Genomic DNA, 19,901 nt, shown 5'->3' on the forward strand with positions numbered 1-19,901 from the left:
TGAGGCTCCTCAGAACCAGTGCATTCCCTGCTGCAAGGAAGACACTGGCCCTGCATAAGCTCCAACAAGGGACTGGATGAATCCTGTACTCTGGAGCCTCTGCTCAGTGTGACCTCGTTTCCTCTCTAAACATTCATTAAAGATTTCTGCATCTTATTTGAGCTTTTGATTTTATTTTTTTCCTTCTATTGTGTATCGTCTCCAGAGCAGCCAAGGGAGAATGGCTCTGCTACTGGTTGGTATAAGATGGGTGTTTTAGAAGACCATTCTCCGTTCCCAGAAGAATGGGAGGCTGTGACACACTGCAGAAGCTACTCTCTTGGATGCAGCTGGACAAAATATCCCTGGCAACAGCAGACCTGTACCTGGACGCAGTTGTATTTACACCTTCACACTCACAAAGGCACGTGCAAACAATGCTTGCACAGAAATAAAAGCTCGTGTACACCTCATGTGCGTGTGAGCATGTGTCATCCACGCTCATGCACAGACACAGCTGAAGAGGCAGGGGCTGAGCTCATGGGGAGCTGACTGAGGAGACACTGGTGACCTTTGTGGCAGGGCAAGGCTGCAGTGCTCTGAGCAGATAAGGGCTCCTGATGAGCTGCCAGCACAGTTTGCAGATGTGCAGGGACAGCCGAGGGAGAGGAGTCCAAGGAGATCAACAATTTATTCATAGGGTAGCAGGATGAGGAAGAGAAATGAAACCCAGCAGTCCAGCCCACCTCACCTCACTGGTGTCAGGGTTTTATGATTTTTGTTATTGGCATTCTTCATCGTAACTTCATGCAGTGCACTGGGACTTAAAGAGTTCTGGGATGTTATCTTTCCAATCATCACCATGGTGTGTGCACCCTAGCCATCTTCCCTTCACGTTTAGAGCAAGGCCTTTGGTTTTTGGACACTCTAGTTCATTTCTTTGATTTATTCACTTCACTGAGGATTCCTTGTTTTCTCACTTAGCACATTGCTGATGTTCTGGTTTTAGTCCCGTCTCCTTCCTGCTACACATATGTGCTGCGTTGGGGAAGGAGGAGAGAAGATGGAATAGAGTTGTGAGAACGTCCCTCAGGTGTCAAACACATCCCGTGGTGTCAGTCTGCTGTTCCCCACAAATACATGGCGAGCTGTCTTACAACAGACCCAGCTGCGTCTGATTCAATTTGGGCTTAGTGAATCACGGGTGCAGTGCTCATTTCTGTCGAGAACTCAGGGAGGTGCACCCTGGTCAGGATGGAGTTTGGCGGCCATGCAGGCAGCGCCCCCTGCGGGCCCGGACGGCACTGCGCCCCCGACCCGCCCTAAGCGGTTCGTGCCCGGCCGCAGCCCCGGCTTCGCTTCCCGTGTGCCCACGGCGCAGTAATACACCGCCGCGTCGCCGAGCCGGGGCCGGGCGAGCCACAGGGCGCTGGAGCGGCGGTCTGCCGACACCCACAGCCGCCCCTCTGGGTCCAGCACCTCCTTGGAGCCTTTAGCAGCGCTGACGAGGAATGTGGGTCCACGGCCCGGGAGCTGACGATACCAGTAGATGTAATAGCCGGTCTCTATATTGGGGTGTGAGCAGGTGATGTTGATTTCGGTGCTCTCGCTGGTCTCTGCCGCCGACTCCTGCTGCACCTGGGCTCTGCTCACAGCCACTGCCGAGAAGAAAAGAAGCAGCAAACTCACAAAATCCATTTTCTCCAACAGAAAATTCATGAAGGAGGAGAGATGTGCACGATGTAAGAAGAATCCAGAGGCGAGCGTGGCCCCAGCTCCCCGCAGCCCCCCGCAATCCGGCCCCGCCGGCGGCAGCCCCGCGCACCCAGGAGCACCGCAGCCAGCCCCGCCAGCCCCGGCTCTGCTCCGCCCGCAAACACCCTTGGATGCATCTCAAGGCCACAAGTATGTCCAACTTGATTAACTTCTCCATTAGGTTTTCTTCCTTTCTACGGACTGCTTCTTCACTACCATGAATTCTGTGAATGAAGCTCAGGGGCCTTTTAGGTCTGTCTGAAAGAATTATCATAAAAATGGATGAAAAAGAGGCATTCATTATATTACACATTCACTTCTCACTATTTCTGGCATCTCACGGTCCAGTGGAAATACAATTTCCTTAGCTTCCTTTTTACTGCCTCAGGAGAAGTAAGGATGCTTTTCTCACTATTCTTCCCAGCAAGTTTTCATCTCAGGCTGACCTGTGGTGTTCCTGCCTGCATCCTTGCATGGGCAGCAATGTCTCAGTGTTGCTCACAGTTAGCCTGCCTCTTTTTGAATTTAGAAATCTCCAGAATTCCTGATGCCCAGCCATACTGCCCATCCAGCATTTATTGGGGTGGCTAAAATTGCCGCTGTCTGGAAGCAGAATTGTGTGGAAGAGTTGTAAGGGATTGTACTCTGATATGCAGACAAACTTTGTGAGACCTTCTGCAGCACTGGAGTTGCCATTCCTTGCCAAGAAAATCAAAGAGATGAGACTTGAGCAAAGTGGAGAATCCACTATCAAAGGGAGGTGTCTCCTTTAAGTCTCACACAACTTTTCTCCTTCCTCCAGTCATATGGCTCAAGCTCAGCCACTTCTGATGACCCCTCTCAACGGATCTTGTACTTTCTAGTACTTTCTCCCGAGTGTCCAGAGGGCTGTGCCTCTTCTGGACATGCATGTCTATGACTAATGCAAGATATCTTGTTCCAAGATATCACCATCTCCCTGCCTCACTGACTGCCTCACTCTATGGCCTGTTTGCCATGGACTCCACCACCTACCACATCTTCCTTGCTTTGTACTGTTGAGGCTCTAGTCTTAGTCTGGGGTCATCGTTGAAGTGCAGCTGAGCACCTGAGAAGCACAGACATCCTGCAGGGCTCTGGGTGTGCTGGCTGACAGCAGGCTCAACAAGAGCTGATGTTGTGTCCCAGCAGCAAAGAGGTCGAAGTGAATTTTCAGATGTACTAAACACTCTGTAGCCTTCTGGTAAAAAAAGGTCATTTGCTCACTGTAGTTAGTCTTGGTGTGTCCTCAAATGGAATGCTTTTCATAGTTCTGGGCTCCATGACATAAGAAGTTTTTAAATATTTTTAAAGCATGCAGAGGAAGGCAACAGAGCTGATAGTGGGGCTGGAAGGCATATCCTATGAGGAGAGCCTGAGGACACATGGGAGAACACAAAGCTAAGAGGCAGCCTCATTGCTCTCTACAACTTCCTAGGAAGGAAAGCAGAGAGGGCGCTGCCGGTCTCTGCCCCCTGGTATCTGATGGCAGGACATGTGGGGGAATGGCACAAAACAGCACCAGGAGATGTTCAGGCCAGATAGGAGAGATACTGTATATAAGTTGATCATGAACCACCCTAAGACTCAAATTGGAGTGTTAGAAAGCAGAAATTCTTTATTTTTGGTGCTGGATGCATGGGAGATGAGCTCCACCTATCATGCATATGTTGCACAAAACACTGTCAGTTTATATTCATTACTTATGTTACATGTGCTAATGTTACATATTTGTACATAAATGGTACATAGATATTCTGTACTTCCCCACAAAATCATTAACATAGGGTTCTGTCTCTTCGCACGTGTTCAGTCTTTTTGTGGTGGTGGTCTCACAGCCCTCTGCATTCACAGTATTTGCTGAATTGGAGTAGAACTTCCCATATCTACTCGATTCAAGGTGTTAGATAGTCACTGTAATCTACTTGGTACATGGCTCTGACTCTTCTTGATTTCTAAACAAACGCCAGGGTATCCATCAAGGAGCATTAGAAAGCTTAGCAACTTTGCTAGAACTTGTATCACCAGGAAATTGTGAAGGTGGTCAAACACTGGATCAGGCTTCGTGGAGATGTGGATGATGCCCCATGCTTTTCAGGGTTGACAGACATTTGGACAATGCTTTCATTAATATGTTTTTCCTTGTGGTTAGAGCTAATGATGTCAGACAGTTGAACCTGATGGTATTTGAAGATGCCTTCCAGTTCCTCTCCTGTCTTCTCCATTAGAGGTATTAGCAGGAAGAAGGACAGTAACGGAATCTATTGGTTTCCTGAAGCAGTGATGATGTCCTCTGCCCATTTATGCATCAGTGATATCAAAAGCACTTGAACTTTGTACAGAATGGAGACCCTCTCTCTTATAAACTTCCCATGCTGAGCATGCTCCTACATCTATTGTTTGCTTGCTTCCTTCTTTTCCCCTTTTTTTCTCCTTAAAGAGGATGCAGTTTCACTTGAACATTGCACAAACTCTGCAATGCTGTGATATGGGCTCCTGAACCCCATGATAATCCACAGCCCACAGTGGAGATCAGCTTTTGTAAAGAGACTCTGTCCATTACTGTGATTTCCTTCTTGTCCCATTCCTGGGGGTGGTTGGTCTCTTCTGTGATCAGTTTATAGGTACTTATGAGGTCAGTCTCTCTGAGGTCAGTTTCTTAAGATGACCCCATTGATGATGATCTGACCTAGACTGCCCTTCTGGGATCCCTTTGAATCTCCAGCGATACTTTGAATATGTATAGATATATATAACCTGTTACATTATTAGAATCATAGAATCATGGAATTACTGAGGTTGGAAAAGACCTTCAAGTTCATCAAGTCCAATAGCAACTTAACCATACTACCCTAACTCTAACAACTCTGCTAGACCAAAATTGTTTTGACTAGTAAGATTGATAAGTATGTAATTGTCAATTTTTTTAAGTCCATAGTTTTACCAATGAGTTTGTTACATCAATATCAGCGTCAGTCTGTATCAATATCAACTTACATTTGTTGTGGTGTTTTTAAAACTTCAAAGAACATTTTTGCTACTTCTAAGTGCTCCTACAGTTAATTCCTGAATGAATATAGCCTTCATTTTTGGTGTATTATGGAATGCTACCAACTGACTGCTGGAACTTCCACTTGTGAGTGGGCTGGGAACACCCTGCTATTGCACTGTGCCATAGAGCCAGCCATACCTGAGGCCTCCCCATACACCTGTCTCAGAACAGCATCTCCAGAGTCATACAACAGAAGGAGGCTGTCCTTGGCTGTGCTATCTCTAACATGGACCAGGGAGACAAAGGTGTGGGTGATGGAACACACTGGATCTTTATGTACTTCCAATGATCCTCGCAGAAAGACAGCCTCCTCCTGACACTGTTGGGGGATCCCTGCAGTCTTTGGAGAGCGTGCCATGAGTCGGATATCCCTTCCAATCCAGGAGCACTTCCTGGGCACTGAGACTCAAATTCCAGTGAGGGACATGAAAGTGCTGGTGGCTGATGACCAAAGGACGCTTCACCCTATTGACACCAAATCACTCCTTCCTCCTGCAACCCCAGGACCAGTATTCCTCTGGTTTGATGTTGCAACTGCCCAAGTGTTCAGCCCTGGCATGAGTCCACACCAGGTCTATGAGCTGCAGAAGTATACTTGTCATTGGTTTCAGTATGGGGGACTACAGAAGACCACACATTGGAGCCCCCTCTCAGTCCTTCTCAGCCCAACACTCCCACTGGTGCAGCAAGGCCAAGGACAGTGACTCATGCCCAAACACTCACGGCTTCTTGGTGGTGTCATGTCTTCCCCAAGCATGGGACTGTTCTCCTCAGGCTCAGGAAATGGAAGACCCTTAAAGTGCCCCAAACCTACGCTTCTTTACTGAAGACTCCATGTGAGAGCAGATATCCCCATCTCCACTGGGACATGGCAGTGAGAGCGTGACATGTTTCTGCGCTCAACGGGCACTTTGTATTTCCCACAGTCATGCAGGTCATGCACCAGCCCAAACACAGGACTCACACTGGAATGTCTTTCCTCAGGCATCAAGATCCTTTCATACTCCCTGAGCCCTGGGCACACACAAATCGCCCTTGTACTCCATGCAGTATCACTGCTCCTACACACTCACACCTGTGACTTCACAATTCAGCACAGCCTGGGATTCTATTTTGTGAGGGCTTTTCTTTCACACAGATTCTGTGTGATGCCAGCAGCACAGTAATGGCATTGAAAATCATTTCTACATGATATCAGGATGGCCCTTCCTCTCCTCAGGCCAGCTGTTGTGTCAGGCAGTGCTGGTTCAGGTGGAATCACAAGACAAAGAGCATCAGAACCAAGCCCACCAAAGCCCAGTGTAACCAAAAGAGTAACTCTGGCCTGGTCCCTAGCCAGGGGTCTCTATGCAACAGCACAGCCGTCCCCTCGCTCTGCTGCAGGTGTACATTTCTACAGCTGGACCTACTGCTCACCTCCTGCCCTGCCAGGCTCTTTGTAGGTCCAGGGCATTGAAGGGGTGGAGCTTTCAGGTAGGCTTTGGTTGGATCTGGCCTTGGCTTCTGATCGAGGGAAAAAAGTTGATAGGGGAGGGACAGGCAAAGAAGGCCTTCTGGTGATTGAAATTAGAAGGAATAGAGAGAACTGTGGAGGTGATGCAAATGTAGGAAACTATCATGAAAAGCAGAGCACTGTGCAAGATGAGGATTGGATCTGCTATCAGTCACTCTCCAAATCCTCTTTCTCTCACTTCTTCCACAGACACAGGTATAGAAAGATTTGTCCAACCTTCCCCAAGCTTTCATTCAGCCATTCCTTACCTCATGAGTCCTCCCGGAAGAGAGCTACAAATTACAGTCTCTGAAGTAGAGAATTTTTCTTGTTTCTGACTTTTTCTCTTCTGTCTCATACCTGGCTCAGAAATCCTGGGGCTTCTCAATCCCCACACTCAGAATAAACTTCTATGAGAGAATGGGTGTGACAAAATCCAGAAAATGAAAAGGCAGTGTAAGTGGAAACAGCCACACAGCCCGTATCATTAGCTGGGATGTTTTCCATTCATTACATGAACTACAGAGAATGGTCTCTTCTGTCTATAGGACTCCTGGGTCTAGAGCAGTGCAGGGCCAATACATTAAAAAAAAATGCCCTGTCTGGATGAAGCCAAGAAGACTTCTTCCCTCTCTGTGGCATGCTCTGCTACAAACATGCCCATCCTATGGTATAACCTCACCAGACAACAGCAGACAACAAGTGACCCTGTGTAAGGCATGGTAAAAACCATACCGTCATCATTAAAACCCTCCACATGATTGCGACCCTGCTTGGTCTAATCCTCAGCTCTTACCTGCGGAAAACCACTGTGGGATCCTCCACCTCTGCAGTGATTGACAGCATTCTCAGCTGTGATGGAGTCTCCATCATGTCTGGGTGTTTTGATCTCTCCTGCCTTTCCAGACACTACTATGGCAGAAAGTGCATACCACGCTCAATGTTAAGTTCCCCATTTCCTACGCGTTCTTCTCTTTTCCTTGTATTCCCTTCTTCTGGGTGTATCATCTCCATTGCTCCTTCCAATTCGGAGATTTTCACATGGAGCTTAGGGAAGGAAGTAATTGCTGAAGCACTGTAACAGCAAGATCGCATTCTCTGGAAAGAGTGACTCTGGGAAAGCCCACACAGCAGGGAATTTGGGCAAATGTCAGAGAACAAAGAAACAATCTGCATGGGACTGCAAAGCTCAGGTGAGTTTCAGACCACCTGCTTAAAGCCCTCAGTGCACAGCAGAGCACACAAATCACAATGCAGCATGTGTTCTCTGCACAGCCCATGCAAAAACTGGGTTGCCCAGGAGTGTACATGGAGAGGAGTTCCAGGTCAGGGTCTCCTTTGTCACTTTTCATTCCTCTCAAGCCACAGACATCGGTCTCTTCTCGAAGAGGATGTTGACCTCCAGGTCTCTGTGAGCACAGGGGAAGCAGCGCTGCCAGGGGAGAGCTGAGGGCCCTTTCCCCAGAGCTCCGCCTCCAACAGACACACCCCCTCCCTCACTGCGGTTCTGGCACGGCCAAGGAAGCTCCCTGCACCACGGTGTCCTGCACAGCACAGAGGTACAAGGCGCTGTCAGACAGCTCGACTTCTGCCAGCCGCAGGAGGCTGTATTTCTCGGTGGTGTTCAGCCACGTGGTGAAACGGCCGTTCTGCTTGGAGCCTGCAGCTGTCTGATATGTGACCAGCTGGGGAGCTTGGCCTTTCTTCTGCTGGTACCAAAACAAGCCATTAAAGTTAGCTGCTTGGTATGTGCAGGTGGTCTGGAAGGTGTTTCTCTCCTCCACTGTGACCTGTCCTTCTTGCTGGCTGACAGTGGTCTGCCCCATGGCATCTGGAAGAAGAAAGCAAAGGTGAGCAGCTCTGCAGGGAAGATTCCAGGCTGCCAACATGGAATGGATACAAAGCAGCAGGAGAGAAGGCTCCCTGTCCTTTGTCCAGCAGAAAGGTGTTGCTATCCTTAATGCTGATGGGATGAGATGTTTAATGTCACTCTTGTGACTTTGACAGGATCTGCTTCATTCTGTTGCAAAGGCTGAAAGGTGGGACTGCAGGGATGGCTGCGATCTCTGGGAGTGGCAGCAGGTGGATTAGAAGACAAAAGCAGAGAGAAAGGAAGAAGGAAATATAAAGAAAAGCAGGAGAGGCTCCTGAGGTCCATCTTCTCCATCTTTCCTCATAATTACCAACAGCAGAAATATCTTGAGAGAACTGGTGCAAAGCCACAACAGTCAGTCAGTATTTGCAGAAGGTTTATTGTTACTCAGGAGCTGTATGTCACAAAGCCCCACTGAGGCTTGTGAGCGCTTTGTGGGGAGAAGATGGATGCCTTGATTAAAAGCCTGCACTTACCCAGTAGTTGTCCCAGGAAGGCAGTGAAGATGAGAGAGCTGCGGTGCATGCTGAGACCGAGCCTCCTGTTTGCTGAGTGAGAAAGAGGCAGAAAACCACCTCCCAGCCCCAAGATGACAGAGCTGCCGGAAATGACTCTGCTGGCTCCACAGGCAGGGCACTCACTGCCATAGCAACACCCACAGGTAACAACACCATTTCTCTTATGAACCCTAAGCTCAGAGCCAAGCCCTGTTCCTCCTCTCTGGCTAATCAGGATTGCAGTTCCCCTGTGGAAGCACACACCTTCACCCCCTGGCTTCACAAGCACTCCCACAATCACACAGCCCATCAGTGTGAGCTCGGGCCCTCAGCACATCCAATATTCCTGCCTGGAGCCTGGCTTCTCTTACCCAGCATGTGGGTCTCCGCCTTCATTCAGGATAGGCCAGCCTGCTGTTTGCTGGCCAACAGATGTGTGCAGTCACCCACTCCTCTCACACACATCCCCACACTCCTGCTGATCCCTCAGATAATACCATGGGATCTCAGCCTGCCTATCCTTCACTGTCAGGCTTTATGTTTCCTTACCCACCTCTCTCCCACACTTGAATACTCTTTCCTCCCAGTCACTGGTTTAATCCTGATGTGCTGTGCATGTTGTTTTGGTTGCTGGCACCCAGATCTCTCCTGCACACCAGTCTCTGCATCTACTGGCCTAGACCTTGAGGTGCTCCCACACGAGAAAGAGAGCGCAGTTTCAGTGCTGCACAGACAAGTCAGGGCTTATTAAGGAGACAGGTTGGGCTGTGTTGGTCAAGCATAGGCCTCATCCCAGTAGGTGTACTGACTGGAAATTTGTGTCCTCCCTCCTCTGCACTGCATCCTTTTGTTCCTTTTTACAACCATTTTTGTGACACTTTTGACCTTTCCCTAAACATTCATTAAAATGTGTGCATAGCCCCATGAGTCCCTCAAGAGCATTCCTCATCTTTCTTTTCATTTTGTTACTTGTGACTCACAAAGCTCAGGCTCCATGACTTCAAGTCTAAGAGCTGTAGTTCCCTATTTGTCCATCAGTTAGGAGCTGAAGAGTTCTGATCTCCCTCCTTTTCCCCCTCTTTGCTTACAGATTGGGTCATTCTGTGCTTTGTTTATCAGTTTCTTTTTAACTGTCCTTCCCTTTAAGCTGATAAGTGACTTGATCCACAGATGAGGCAGTAGCCTTCACAGGAAACACAGCTTTCAGTGGCCTTTGCTGAAACAGCAGCTCACTGCCAGAATCTCCTCACACAATCTCGCAGTCAGAAAATAGAGCTATTGTGGGGATCGTTTGAAAGTGTCTGTGACATCGACATGCCGTGCTCGTGAAGGTGTGCAGCTCGAACGCCTTAGTGCGAAGGATATCGTGCAGTGCGAGGGACGTGTTCCATGTCAGCAATGTCAGCTCGGGCGGAGCCGGGAGGGAGGAGCGGCAGCGCCCCCTGCGGGCCCGGACGGCACTGTGCCCCCGCCCCGCCCTAAGCGGTTCGTGCCCGGCCGCAGCCCCGGCTTCGCTTCCCGTGGGTTCACGGCGCAGTAATACACCGCCGCGTCGCCGAGCCGGGGCCGGGCGAGACACAGGGCGCTGGAGCGGCGGTCTGCCGACACCCACAGCCGCCCCTCCGGGTCCGGCACCTGTTTGGAGCCAGTAACGGCGCTGACCAGGAATGTGGGTCCTCGGCCCGGGAGCTGACGGTACCAGTGGATGGAGCTGGCTTGTATGTTGGGGTGTGAGCAGGTGATGTTGATTTCGGTGCCCTCGCTGGTCTCTGCCGCCGGCTCCTGCTGCACCTGGGCTCTGCTCACAGCCACTGCCGAGAAGAAAAGAAACAGCAAACTCAGGAAATCCATTTTCTCCCACAGAAATTTCGTGCAGGAGGATAGAGACGTGCACGGGGTCGGAAGGAAGCCGGACAGACAGAGGAGATAGCGGCTCCGACCACCCTCAATCCCCGCACCTCCCGCAGTGCGGAACCGCCGGCGGCAGCCCCGCCCACCCAGGAGCACCGCGGCCAGCCCCGCCAGCCCCGGCTCTGCTCCGCTCGCGGCGCCTCCTCCCCACCGCCGCCGACAGCTCGTCCCGGGGCTGCGCCCTGCGCCGGCGTCACTCGGGTTTGCTCCGGGCTGCGAGTGCTGGGCGCATATGCGCGGGTAGCGGGGTTTGTGCTCTGCTCTGCTCTACGTTTCCTGCAGGGTAGACCGGGTACTGCGCTGTAGGCGGACAACTGAGGAACGTCTGGGGAAGCTCCATCGGCAGAGGGGAAACCAGCTGCCCTCCTGCATCGTCCCCAGCGAGAGTGACAGACGAGAGCCCAGACGGGACGGAAATTGTCGGGGAGCGCGACGCGGCCGAGCCTTGTTCCCCCCACTGTGCCCGGCGCTGCGGCAGATCCGAATCCCGGCAGCGGGAACGGGTCGTGTGCTGCTGCCCGGGATCGCGGCACCCCGAGAGCTCCCCGAGCCCCGGGTCCCGCAGGCTGCTGCCCATGGTGCTGATGCCGCCGCTCGAGGAGCCCGAGGAAGTCCGACAGTGGCGCCGGACGGACGGCTGGGAAAGAGGAGCATCAGGCTTTGAATGCGTGGGAGAAGCCGAGAGGGAGCCTGGAGGCACGGTTACAGAGTCTCTGACCAGTGTTCAAGCGGATTTAAATCTGATCCTACTTCGGGAGAAGTCAGAATGTCTGACTGCAGTCTCTGACTCCAGCTGCACGTGCTAAGCACCACAACTCTCTCACTCTTGGCAGTACAACCAGGTGGTTATGGGGATAAAACCTGACTCTGCCACACTAGGTTGGAGTTCAAGACCTGCACCTGTTCCATGACAGAATCACGGACTGCTCTTCTTGTAGCAGTACACAGCACATGACAGGGACATCTTCAGGCCCAGTCTGACTCCAGCAGCTGGCATCAAAACCCATATGGCACTCTCCACAGTAACTGGTAATTTGTCCATCCAGGTGCACAGAACAGAGTGAGATGGTGCAGAGCTTAGAAAAGATTCATGAAGGGGACATGAAAGTCTGATGATCAGTCACATGGCTCAACCAGATCTGAGGAACCCCTGCTGCATGCCACTCTGTCACTCCTCATAAGTTCACCTCTTTCCCTATATATCCTAACATGAGATAGTACAGGTCTGTCTCACACCAATCCCCATCCATGCCCCGACTCACAGCTAATCTCCTGCAAAAGCCAGGCTTGTCTTCCTGGAAGTGGCCCAGTGCATTCTTCATTCCTGATCAGCTGGTATAAATGTGAGATTTATTTCTTCCCATCATTTCCATGCAATCCTTGAGGGTTGGTCTGTGTATGCTTCTTGATTGGCTCCCCTTTTCTCTCATCCTGTTTCATGAGGTCCTGACAGCTCTTCCCATTCAGGGGTCCTCCACACACATGGTTATAGTGCATTTCGTTGAGTCATGGAGAGCATTAACAGGAAGTTATCAACTCCTGGTGCAGAATTGCTCCATGAGAGACTCCTTAATAAATTCCTGTCCCCAGTTGTACTCTGAATAGCAGCCACAACAGTTAGAGTCCAGCAGATCATCTAGTTTTCCACCTACATTACTGTACACTTACCCTTGCCATAACTCACCCATTTGTTGTGAAGGGACTACAGCAACAGGCAGGCAAAGAGTCCCACCAAAATCTAAGCATATAACATTCTCTGTCCTCAGTTTTTCAGTCTTATATGGGATGCAATGAAGTTGCTCAGGCATGATTTGCCCTGTGTATAACCATGATTTGTCCTGCTGTATAACCAGGCTGGCTGTTCCTAATCACTGTGTTGTCCTTAGTAGGTTTAACAATGGCATCTGAAGACAGATCCTCTGAATCCTCTGTAGGAAGGAGCAAAGGGAATGCTGTTGACATGTTGTTCCCTGGATCCTCTTTCTTCTGCCTTCTGAAGATGGCTGGGATTGCTGTGAATGGAATACAGCTGACGTGTTGTTCCCTGCATCCTTGGCTAGACAAGCCTGCTCTGTTGGGCCTTGCTTTTAAGAAATGAGAAGCCCTTCCCTTATCCCTGAGGAACTGCAGTAATGGAATCAGCTGGAGTGCACCTTGCCCAGCTGTGCTCCGTGTGCTGGAAGGTATAATCTCAGAAATGGATTTCCACCATATGAGGATGGGATAGAGCTCCCAATGGAAAGGTTCTGCACAGTGTGACTTGGCTAAATCCCCTGGTTCTGTCTGATACTGAAGAAAGATGGGGTTCCCAGAACCAGAAGGGAGGTGGGATGTATCTGCTGTCTCTAGACCTCTTCCCACTGTGTCTTAATAAATCCAACGCTTAATTTCACACTTTATTGATGTGCCTTTCTTTGGGGATCTGGAAAGGATCATGAACTACTTCTGCTCCCATACTCTCATCCACGGGGCAAAACAGGAGAAGTCAAAAGAGCCAGCAGAATTTTCCTGAGAGCAGTGTGAAGTGGGATAAGGTCACACCCAGGAGCTGAGCCACTTCTTGCCAGAACGACCCCAAGGAGCCCTTAAGGAGTCACTCAACATGATGTCATCCCTGTAAATGCTTGCGTCTCACAATCACACATAGAGTGCCTTCAGCAAGGACTGCACATAGCATAAAGCTGGAAATGAAATTGGACAGCACGGGAAAACAACATGCTGTCTGTATCTGCCATGTTTTGAGTGACCTGCTTGCCTCCCCACAATTCTTGGCCTCAAAATGAGGGCCCTGTGGCAACGCTGCTATAGGGATTATTCTTGTCTGTTCCTGCTGTTCCCCTCAATCGGTGTCCACCGTTGGAGTGATTTTATTTCCTTGGACTGACTCATTAAACATTTGCTGCATCCTTTTGTGTGTTCTTTCCTGCTTCTGTGGAAGAAGGGTGGCTTCTACTAAATCCAAGAGGAGTGGCAAAAGCTAAGTGGACATAGCAGTGATTGTCTCGGGATAAGAGAAACAAGTACGTGTAATGTATCCAAAGGAAAGGTTTAGTCTGGCAACTGCCAAACCATTTTGCCTAGGCATGTTTTTTGAGGGAAAGATTTTCAAGTGTGTGACTCTCCCTGCGGGGAGATGTAAATTGATACTGGAGTTCCCCTGCATTCCTCCGGCTATGTGCACCAGAAATCAGATCTCCTGCACTTCACAAGCCTCGACAGTGTGGAAAGGCTGCTGCTGGGAGGTCTCAGGTGAGGTTGTATTTGGGGGATGATGGCAGGGCTGGATTTGGACCGTGTTGCTGGTAGGGATGTCCCAGCCATATCACTCTTCAGCATGGTTTGCAGATGTGCAGGGATGGCCCAGTGAGAGAAACCCAAGGTGGTTATGCAAATTATTCAGAGGGGAACGTGAAGATAAAGAGATTAGAAACCCAGCAGTCCAGCCCACCTGCCTTGGCATCCAAACACACGAGACCACTGGAGTGAATAGGGATGGAGGGATAGAGGAAGACATGTCCAATGCGCATTCACAGTAGCCCCATGCCAGCATCACTTGCTTGTGATGAATCCATCTCAGCACTTGAGCTGAGTTCTCTGCCATCACTCACTCATTCCTGGCCCAGATGTACTGGGGCCTCTTAATGCCAGCACTCAGAAGAAGCCTGAATGAGGAAATGGTTGTGGCATAAGCCAGGAAATGAACAAGCAGCATTAAAGGAAGCAGCCACACAGCTCATGCCATTGGCTGTTTTCCATTCATCACTAGCTCCACCAAAAATTGTCACTTCCATGAAGGCTATGCCTGGGCCTGGGGCAGTGCAGGGTCTCCATTAAAGGCTCCGCATCTCTCACCTAATTCTTCTTGGTATGTCCAAAGTCCTTCTCAGAATCACAGAATCACAGAATTGTAGGGGTTGGAAGGGACCTCTAGAGATCATCGAGACCAACCCCCCTGCCAAAGCAGGTTCCCTACACCAGGTCGCACAGGTAGGCGTCCAGGTGAGACTTGAATATCTGCAGAGAAGGAGACTCCACAACCTCCCTGGGCAGCCTGTTCCAGTGCTCCGTCACCTCACCGTGAAGAAGTTCTTACGCACATTCGTGTGAAACTTCCTATGCTGCAGCTGATGTCCGTTTCCCCTCGTCCTGTCTCCACGTACCACTGAAAAGAGACTGGCCTCACCACTATGGCCGCCACACCTCAGATATTTATAAACCTGGATCAGGTCCCCTCTCAGTCTTCTTTTCTCAAGGCTAAACAGACCCAGTTCACTCAGCCTTTCTTCATAGGGGAGATGCTCCAGGCCCTTCACCATCTTTGTGGCCCTCCGCTGGACCCTCTTCGAGAGATCCCTGTCTTTTTTGTACTGGGGAGCCCAGAATTGGACACAGTACTCCCATGTCCTTTTCTGATCTTGCCTGAGTGGGGCTCGGCTGAGATGGATTTTCCACTGAGAGAGAGACAGCAGCCTTGTTGCATCTGGGCAGCCTTTTCACATCATGCCTAATGGATAAAATGAAGATAGTCTTTTAGCCCTTTCTTCATTTTTATATGGCCATAAGCATTTTCCTTTGGATGAATTTCTGAGAGTCAAGCGATTGTTTAGTGTGGAGAAGTCTAAGAGGGGATCATATCAATGCTTATAAATATTGAAAGGGCAGGTCTCATGAGGATGGCCCAGGGTCTTTTCAGTAGTGCCCAGTGTGGGAACAGGCACCAACTTGTACACAGGAATCTCCATCCGAACATGGCAAAGAACTTCTTTATTTTGAGTGTGAAAGAGCAGAGCACTGAAATTATCTGCCCAAAGAGATTTTGGAGTCTCCTTCTCGGCAGATACTGAAAACCCACCTGGATGCCTTCCAGTTTGACCTCATCTAGGGAATGTTCTTTAGTTTGACTTGATGATGTCCAGATGTCCCTTGCAATTGCTACATTTAAGTGATTCTGTGATTCTACCAGCCACCCAGGAGCTCATTGGTGTGCTCCTGGGAGTGTTATTCTGGGGATAATGTGAGGACATGGAGGGGAACTTTCATCTTCTGGAGAGATGTAGAAATTTGGATTTCATAGATGGTGCACTCAGTGAAGAAGCAATGGTATGGATGGTTGCAGTGGAGAGGAAATATCTACCCTGGCTTCTCTTACAACACGTCCTGTGCCTAGCATTACTCTCTTCCACTTACTTTTAACATCAATTCTGTTTACAATCCCTTTTCCTCAAAGATTTCTTTTAGTTAGACCTAAAAAGAGTCTGAACTTCTGACTTTTTGCACTCCTCTCTGATGCAGAAACAAAGAATACAGTCCTGTAACACTCAGGCAGTTTTATCTTCTGCCCAGAAAAATGGAAAGGGAACAGTCAGTCCTCTGCGAACTGAAGTTCATTCTTCTCTTCTGAGACAGGTAACAGAACTATCAACAATCCATGCAATTCAAGAATTAACACTTCAACTCCCAGTGCACTGCATGATTTTATGATGCCAAACACCGATTACAAAAATCATGAAACCATGACAGCCCCACTGCACTGAGCTAGACTGACTTCATTTGCCTCCTCTGGACCTGATCACCACTTGAGCTGAGGCATTGGTCTCATCAGTGCAATTCTGCCCTATGAATCTTTGAGCCTTTAATCACAGCACTTCAAAGAATCCTTCATTAGAGAATGGTCACATCGTATGTCTGGAAACACAAAGGTAGCACTGTAGGAAACCAAAAAACCAGCCCACATAACGAGAAGGGATAGCTTGCAATCAAGGTTAACTAGTCAGAAAACTATGGCCTGTATCAGCTGTGCCTGTGGACCTACAGTGATGAAAACCAATATAAAAGGCTGCCCAGTTCCCATCTTTACCATTCGTTTCTCTTGCCTTCTCCTTGTTGGGAACCAGGTAAGTGTGAAGCCCACTCTTCTCCTCTTAAATGGATAGAAATGTTATCAGATAGTGGATCTCCATGCTATGAGAGACCATGGATGAGATAACATCTGCTCAGAGAGTGCTTGGGACACAGCTTACATGGCTTTAGATTGATGCATTCAAACAGATCTCTCTGGGTCAGACAATTCACTGTAGGGTCCTGGCATTATGAAAGGATCTGACCTCCTTTCTCAGTCTTCTCCTCCATCCTGAGTCGTTGCCTTGTCTCCTTTGTGAGAGGCTATCCAGGCTACACCCAGTGTGTGCCATGCCGGCCCTGTGGCCCGACCCCTCTGGCCAGCAGCTGCAATGAGCCCTGTGTCAGGCAGTGCCAGAACTCCACCATCGCCATCGAGCCCTCTCCCGTGGTGGTGACCCTGCCCGGACCCATCCTCAGCTCCTTCCCGCAGAACACCGCTGTGGGCTCCTCCACCTCCGCTGCTGTTGGCAGCATCCTCAGCTCTGAGGGCGTGCCCATCACCTCGGGGGGCTTTGACTTGTCCGGCTTGGGCAGCCGCTACTGTGGCAGAAGGTGCCCGCCCTGCTGAAGCTGCTGGCCGTGGTCCGGGAGAAATTTGTCCATGAATCACGAACAGGATGCTGCATCAAGAAGGAATCTTTAAGCCACTGCTTTCTGAATTCCAGACCCCACTCGGATACTCTAGGAAATGCTGAAAGCAAGAGGCAATCCCGTGCTTTCTGAAAACATGGCTCGTGTCTCTTTTTGTTTCCTCTACCTAACCTGTGGAGATACTTCTCTGTTGCCAGAAGAATGGGAGGTTGTGACACACTGCAGAGGCTGCTCTCTTGGGCACTGTCCGTTGCAGAACAAGATCTCTCTGTCTATGGCAGAACAGGGGACTATTAGCCTTTGCCTTGCAATGTTTCTGCCCACAGCTAAGACCAGTAGTTATTTAAAGCCAGAACACCACCACTGCTCAGCTTATGGAAAAAGATACAATTGTGTGGAATGGCGTGGGTATAAGCCACATTGCTGTCTCGTAGAAACAGGGCTCCTCCTGTTCTCATCAGTGTGGCACCGGGGAAGCAAGCAAGGATAGCAGACATGGCAGAACTGTGAGGAGGGCTCCGTGCTGCACAACAGAGCTTGCATAGTCATTTATGCCATCTTGCTCACCTGAAATACAGATGTGTCTGTCTCACATTGGCCTCAGTAAATCACTGCTGCGGGTGCCGTGCTCGTTTCTCTCAGGGAGATGCACCCTGGTCAGGATGGAGTTTGGCGGCCATGCAGGCAGCGCCCCCTGCGGGCCCGGACGGCACTGTGCCCCCGACCCGCCCTAAGCGGTTCGTGCCCGGCCGCATCCCCGGCTTCGCTTCCCGTGTGCCCACGGCGCAGTAATACACCGCCGCGTCGCCGAGCCGGGGCCGGGCGAGCCACAGGGCGCTGGAGCGGCGGTCTGCCGAAACCCACAGCTGCCCCTCCGGGTCCGGCACCTCCTTGTAGCCTTTAGCGGCGCTGACGAGGAATGCGGGTCCTCGGCCCGGGAGCTGACGGTACCAGTGGATGTAATCGATAGACTTGTATGTTGGGGTTGTGAGCAGGTGATGTTGATGCCGATGCCCTCGCTGGTCTCTGCCGCTGGTTCCTGCTGCACCTGGGCTCTGCTCACAGCCACTGCCGAGAAGAAAAGAAGCAGCAAACTCAGAAAATCCATTTTCTCCAACAGAAATTTCGTGCAGGAGTAGAAAGGTGCACGAGGTCGGAAAGAAGCCGAAGGACCAGAGGCATTCGCGGCCCCTGCCCCCCGCAGTCCCCGCAGTGCGGCCCCGCCGGCGGTAGCCCCGCGCACCCAGGAGCACCGCAGCCAGCCCCGCCAGCCCCGCGGCCCGGCACTGCCGCATCCCGCCGCTCCGCCACCCGCGCCGCGCTGCCCGCGCTGCGCTCTGCTCCGCCCGCGGCACCTCCTCCCCACCGCCGCCGACAGCTCCGCCCCGGGGCTGCTCCATGTCTCGTAATGGCATCTAAAGACATTTGCTCCGAAACAGTTCGTTGTGGAACGTATTAAGGGTGTACAGTTGGTCAGTATTGCCTGAGTTCCCTTTCTCAGTCCTACTAAATGGTTTTGATGCATGTTGTTCTTTCCTAGATGCGACCACCATCCCTCAAGCGTCATGGCTCCTGAGCAATGAGAGAGAGCTCATCACAACCATGTCACCCGATCAAACACCCTTGGATGCATCTCAAGGCCACAAGTATGTCCAACTTGATTAACTTCTCCATTAGGTTTTCTTCCTTTCTACAGACTGCTTCTTCACTACCATGAATTCTGTGAATGAAGCCCATGGGCCATGTAGGTCTGTCTGAAACAATTATCATGAAAATAGATGAAAAAGAAACATTCATTATATTACATATTCACTTCTCACTATTTCTGGCATCTCATGGTCCAGTGGACATACAATCACCTTAATTGCGCTTTTACTGTCACAGTAGAGTTAAGGAAGCTGTCTGGAAGCAGAATTATGTGGAAGAGTTGTAAGGGATGGTACAATGATATGCAAACAAACTCTCGAGACCTTCTGCAGCACTGGGGTTGCCATTCCTTGCCAAGGAAATCAAACAGCTGAGACTTCAGCAAAGTGGAGAATCCACTATCAAAGGGAGGTGTCTCCTTTATGTCTCACACAACTTTTCTCCTTCCTCCAGTCATAAGGCTCGAGTTCAGCCACCTTTGATGAGCCCCTTCAATGGATCTAGTATTTTCTCCCCAGTGTCCAGAGGGCTGTTCCTCTTCTGAAGCTGCATGTCGGTGACTAAAGCAAGAACCTTTTTCTTGTTCCAGGATATCACCATCTTCCAGTCTCAACCATCCTGACTGCCTCTCTCCATGGCCTGTTTGCCATGGACTCCACGTGCCGTTCAATCCCTGCTTTGTGCTGTTCAGACTCTAGTCTTAGTCTGGGGTCACCCTTGAAATACAGCTGAGCACCTGAGAAGCGCAGACATCCTGCAGGGATCTGGGTGTGCTGGCTGATATCAGGATCAACAAGAGCCAACATTGTGCCCTGGCAACAAAGAAGTCCAACTGAATCTTACAATGCATTACACACTCCATAGGCTACTCATCAAAAAGATTATTCTCCCAGTACAGTTAGCCTTGGTGCGTCTTCACCTGGAATCTATTTGGCTGTTCTGGGCACAACAAAGTAAGAAGGGTGTTCAAGGTGCTTTAAAGCGTCCAGAGGAGGGCAGCAGACCTGAGAGTGGGTCTGGAAGGCATATCCTGTGAGGAGAGCCCGAGGACATGTGGGTTGTCCAGTTTCAAGAACGCAAAGCTTAGAGGCAGCATCATTACTCTCTACAATTTCCTAGGAAAGAAAGCAGAGAGGGCGCTGCCGGTCTCTTCTCCCTGGTATCTGATGACAGGACACGTGAGGG

At 50.3% G+C, this 19,901-nt stretch overlaps 2 protein-coding genes and 1 pseudogene across 2 annotated transcripts; 1 reads left to right on the forward strand and 2 right to left on the reverse strand.

Annotated features, from left to right (window-relative positions):
- Positions 1 to 999: 999 nt before the first annotated feature.
- Positions 1,000 to 18,572, reverse strand: LOC116217730 (uncharacterized). Its single transcript, XM_085210776.1, has 5 exons — positions 18,313 to 18,572; positions 10,079 to 10,477; positions 8,646 to 8,717; positions 7,797 to 8,127; positions 1,000 to 1,840 (listed from the first exon to the last, which is right to left on the reverse strand). The coding sequence occupies exons 1-5, from the start codon at positions 18,482 to 18,484 to the stop codon at positions 1,210 to 1,212; spliced, it is 1,605 nt and encodes a 534-aa protein (XP_085066902.1). The 5' UTR covers positions 18,485 to 18,572; the 3' UTR covers positions 1,000 to 1,209.
- Positions 11,162 to 17,046, forward strand: LOC146542528 (feather beta keratin-like). The gene is made up of 2 exons (XM_085210768.1): positions 11,162 to 11,345; positions 16,694 to 17,046. Exons 1-2 carry the CDS (start codon positions 11,162 to 11,164, stop codon positions 17,044 to 17,046), a joined length of 537 nt encoding a protein of 178 aa, XP_085066894.1.
- On the reverse strand, positions 17,692 to 18,306 carry LOC146542529 (T cell receptor alpha variable 4 pseudogene; annotated as a pseudogene).
- Positions 18,573 to 19,901: the final 1,329 nt, after the last annotated feature.

This window comes from Meleagris gallopavo, chromosome 29 (genome assembly GCF_905368555.1).
Source record: "Meleagris gallopavo chromosome 29, MGAL_WU_HG_1.1, whole genome shotgun sequence".
Taxonomy (NCBI): domain Eukaryota; kingdom Metazoa; phylum Chordata; class Aves; order Galliformes; family Phasianidae; genus Meleagris; species Meleagris gallopavo.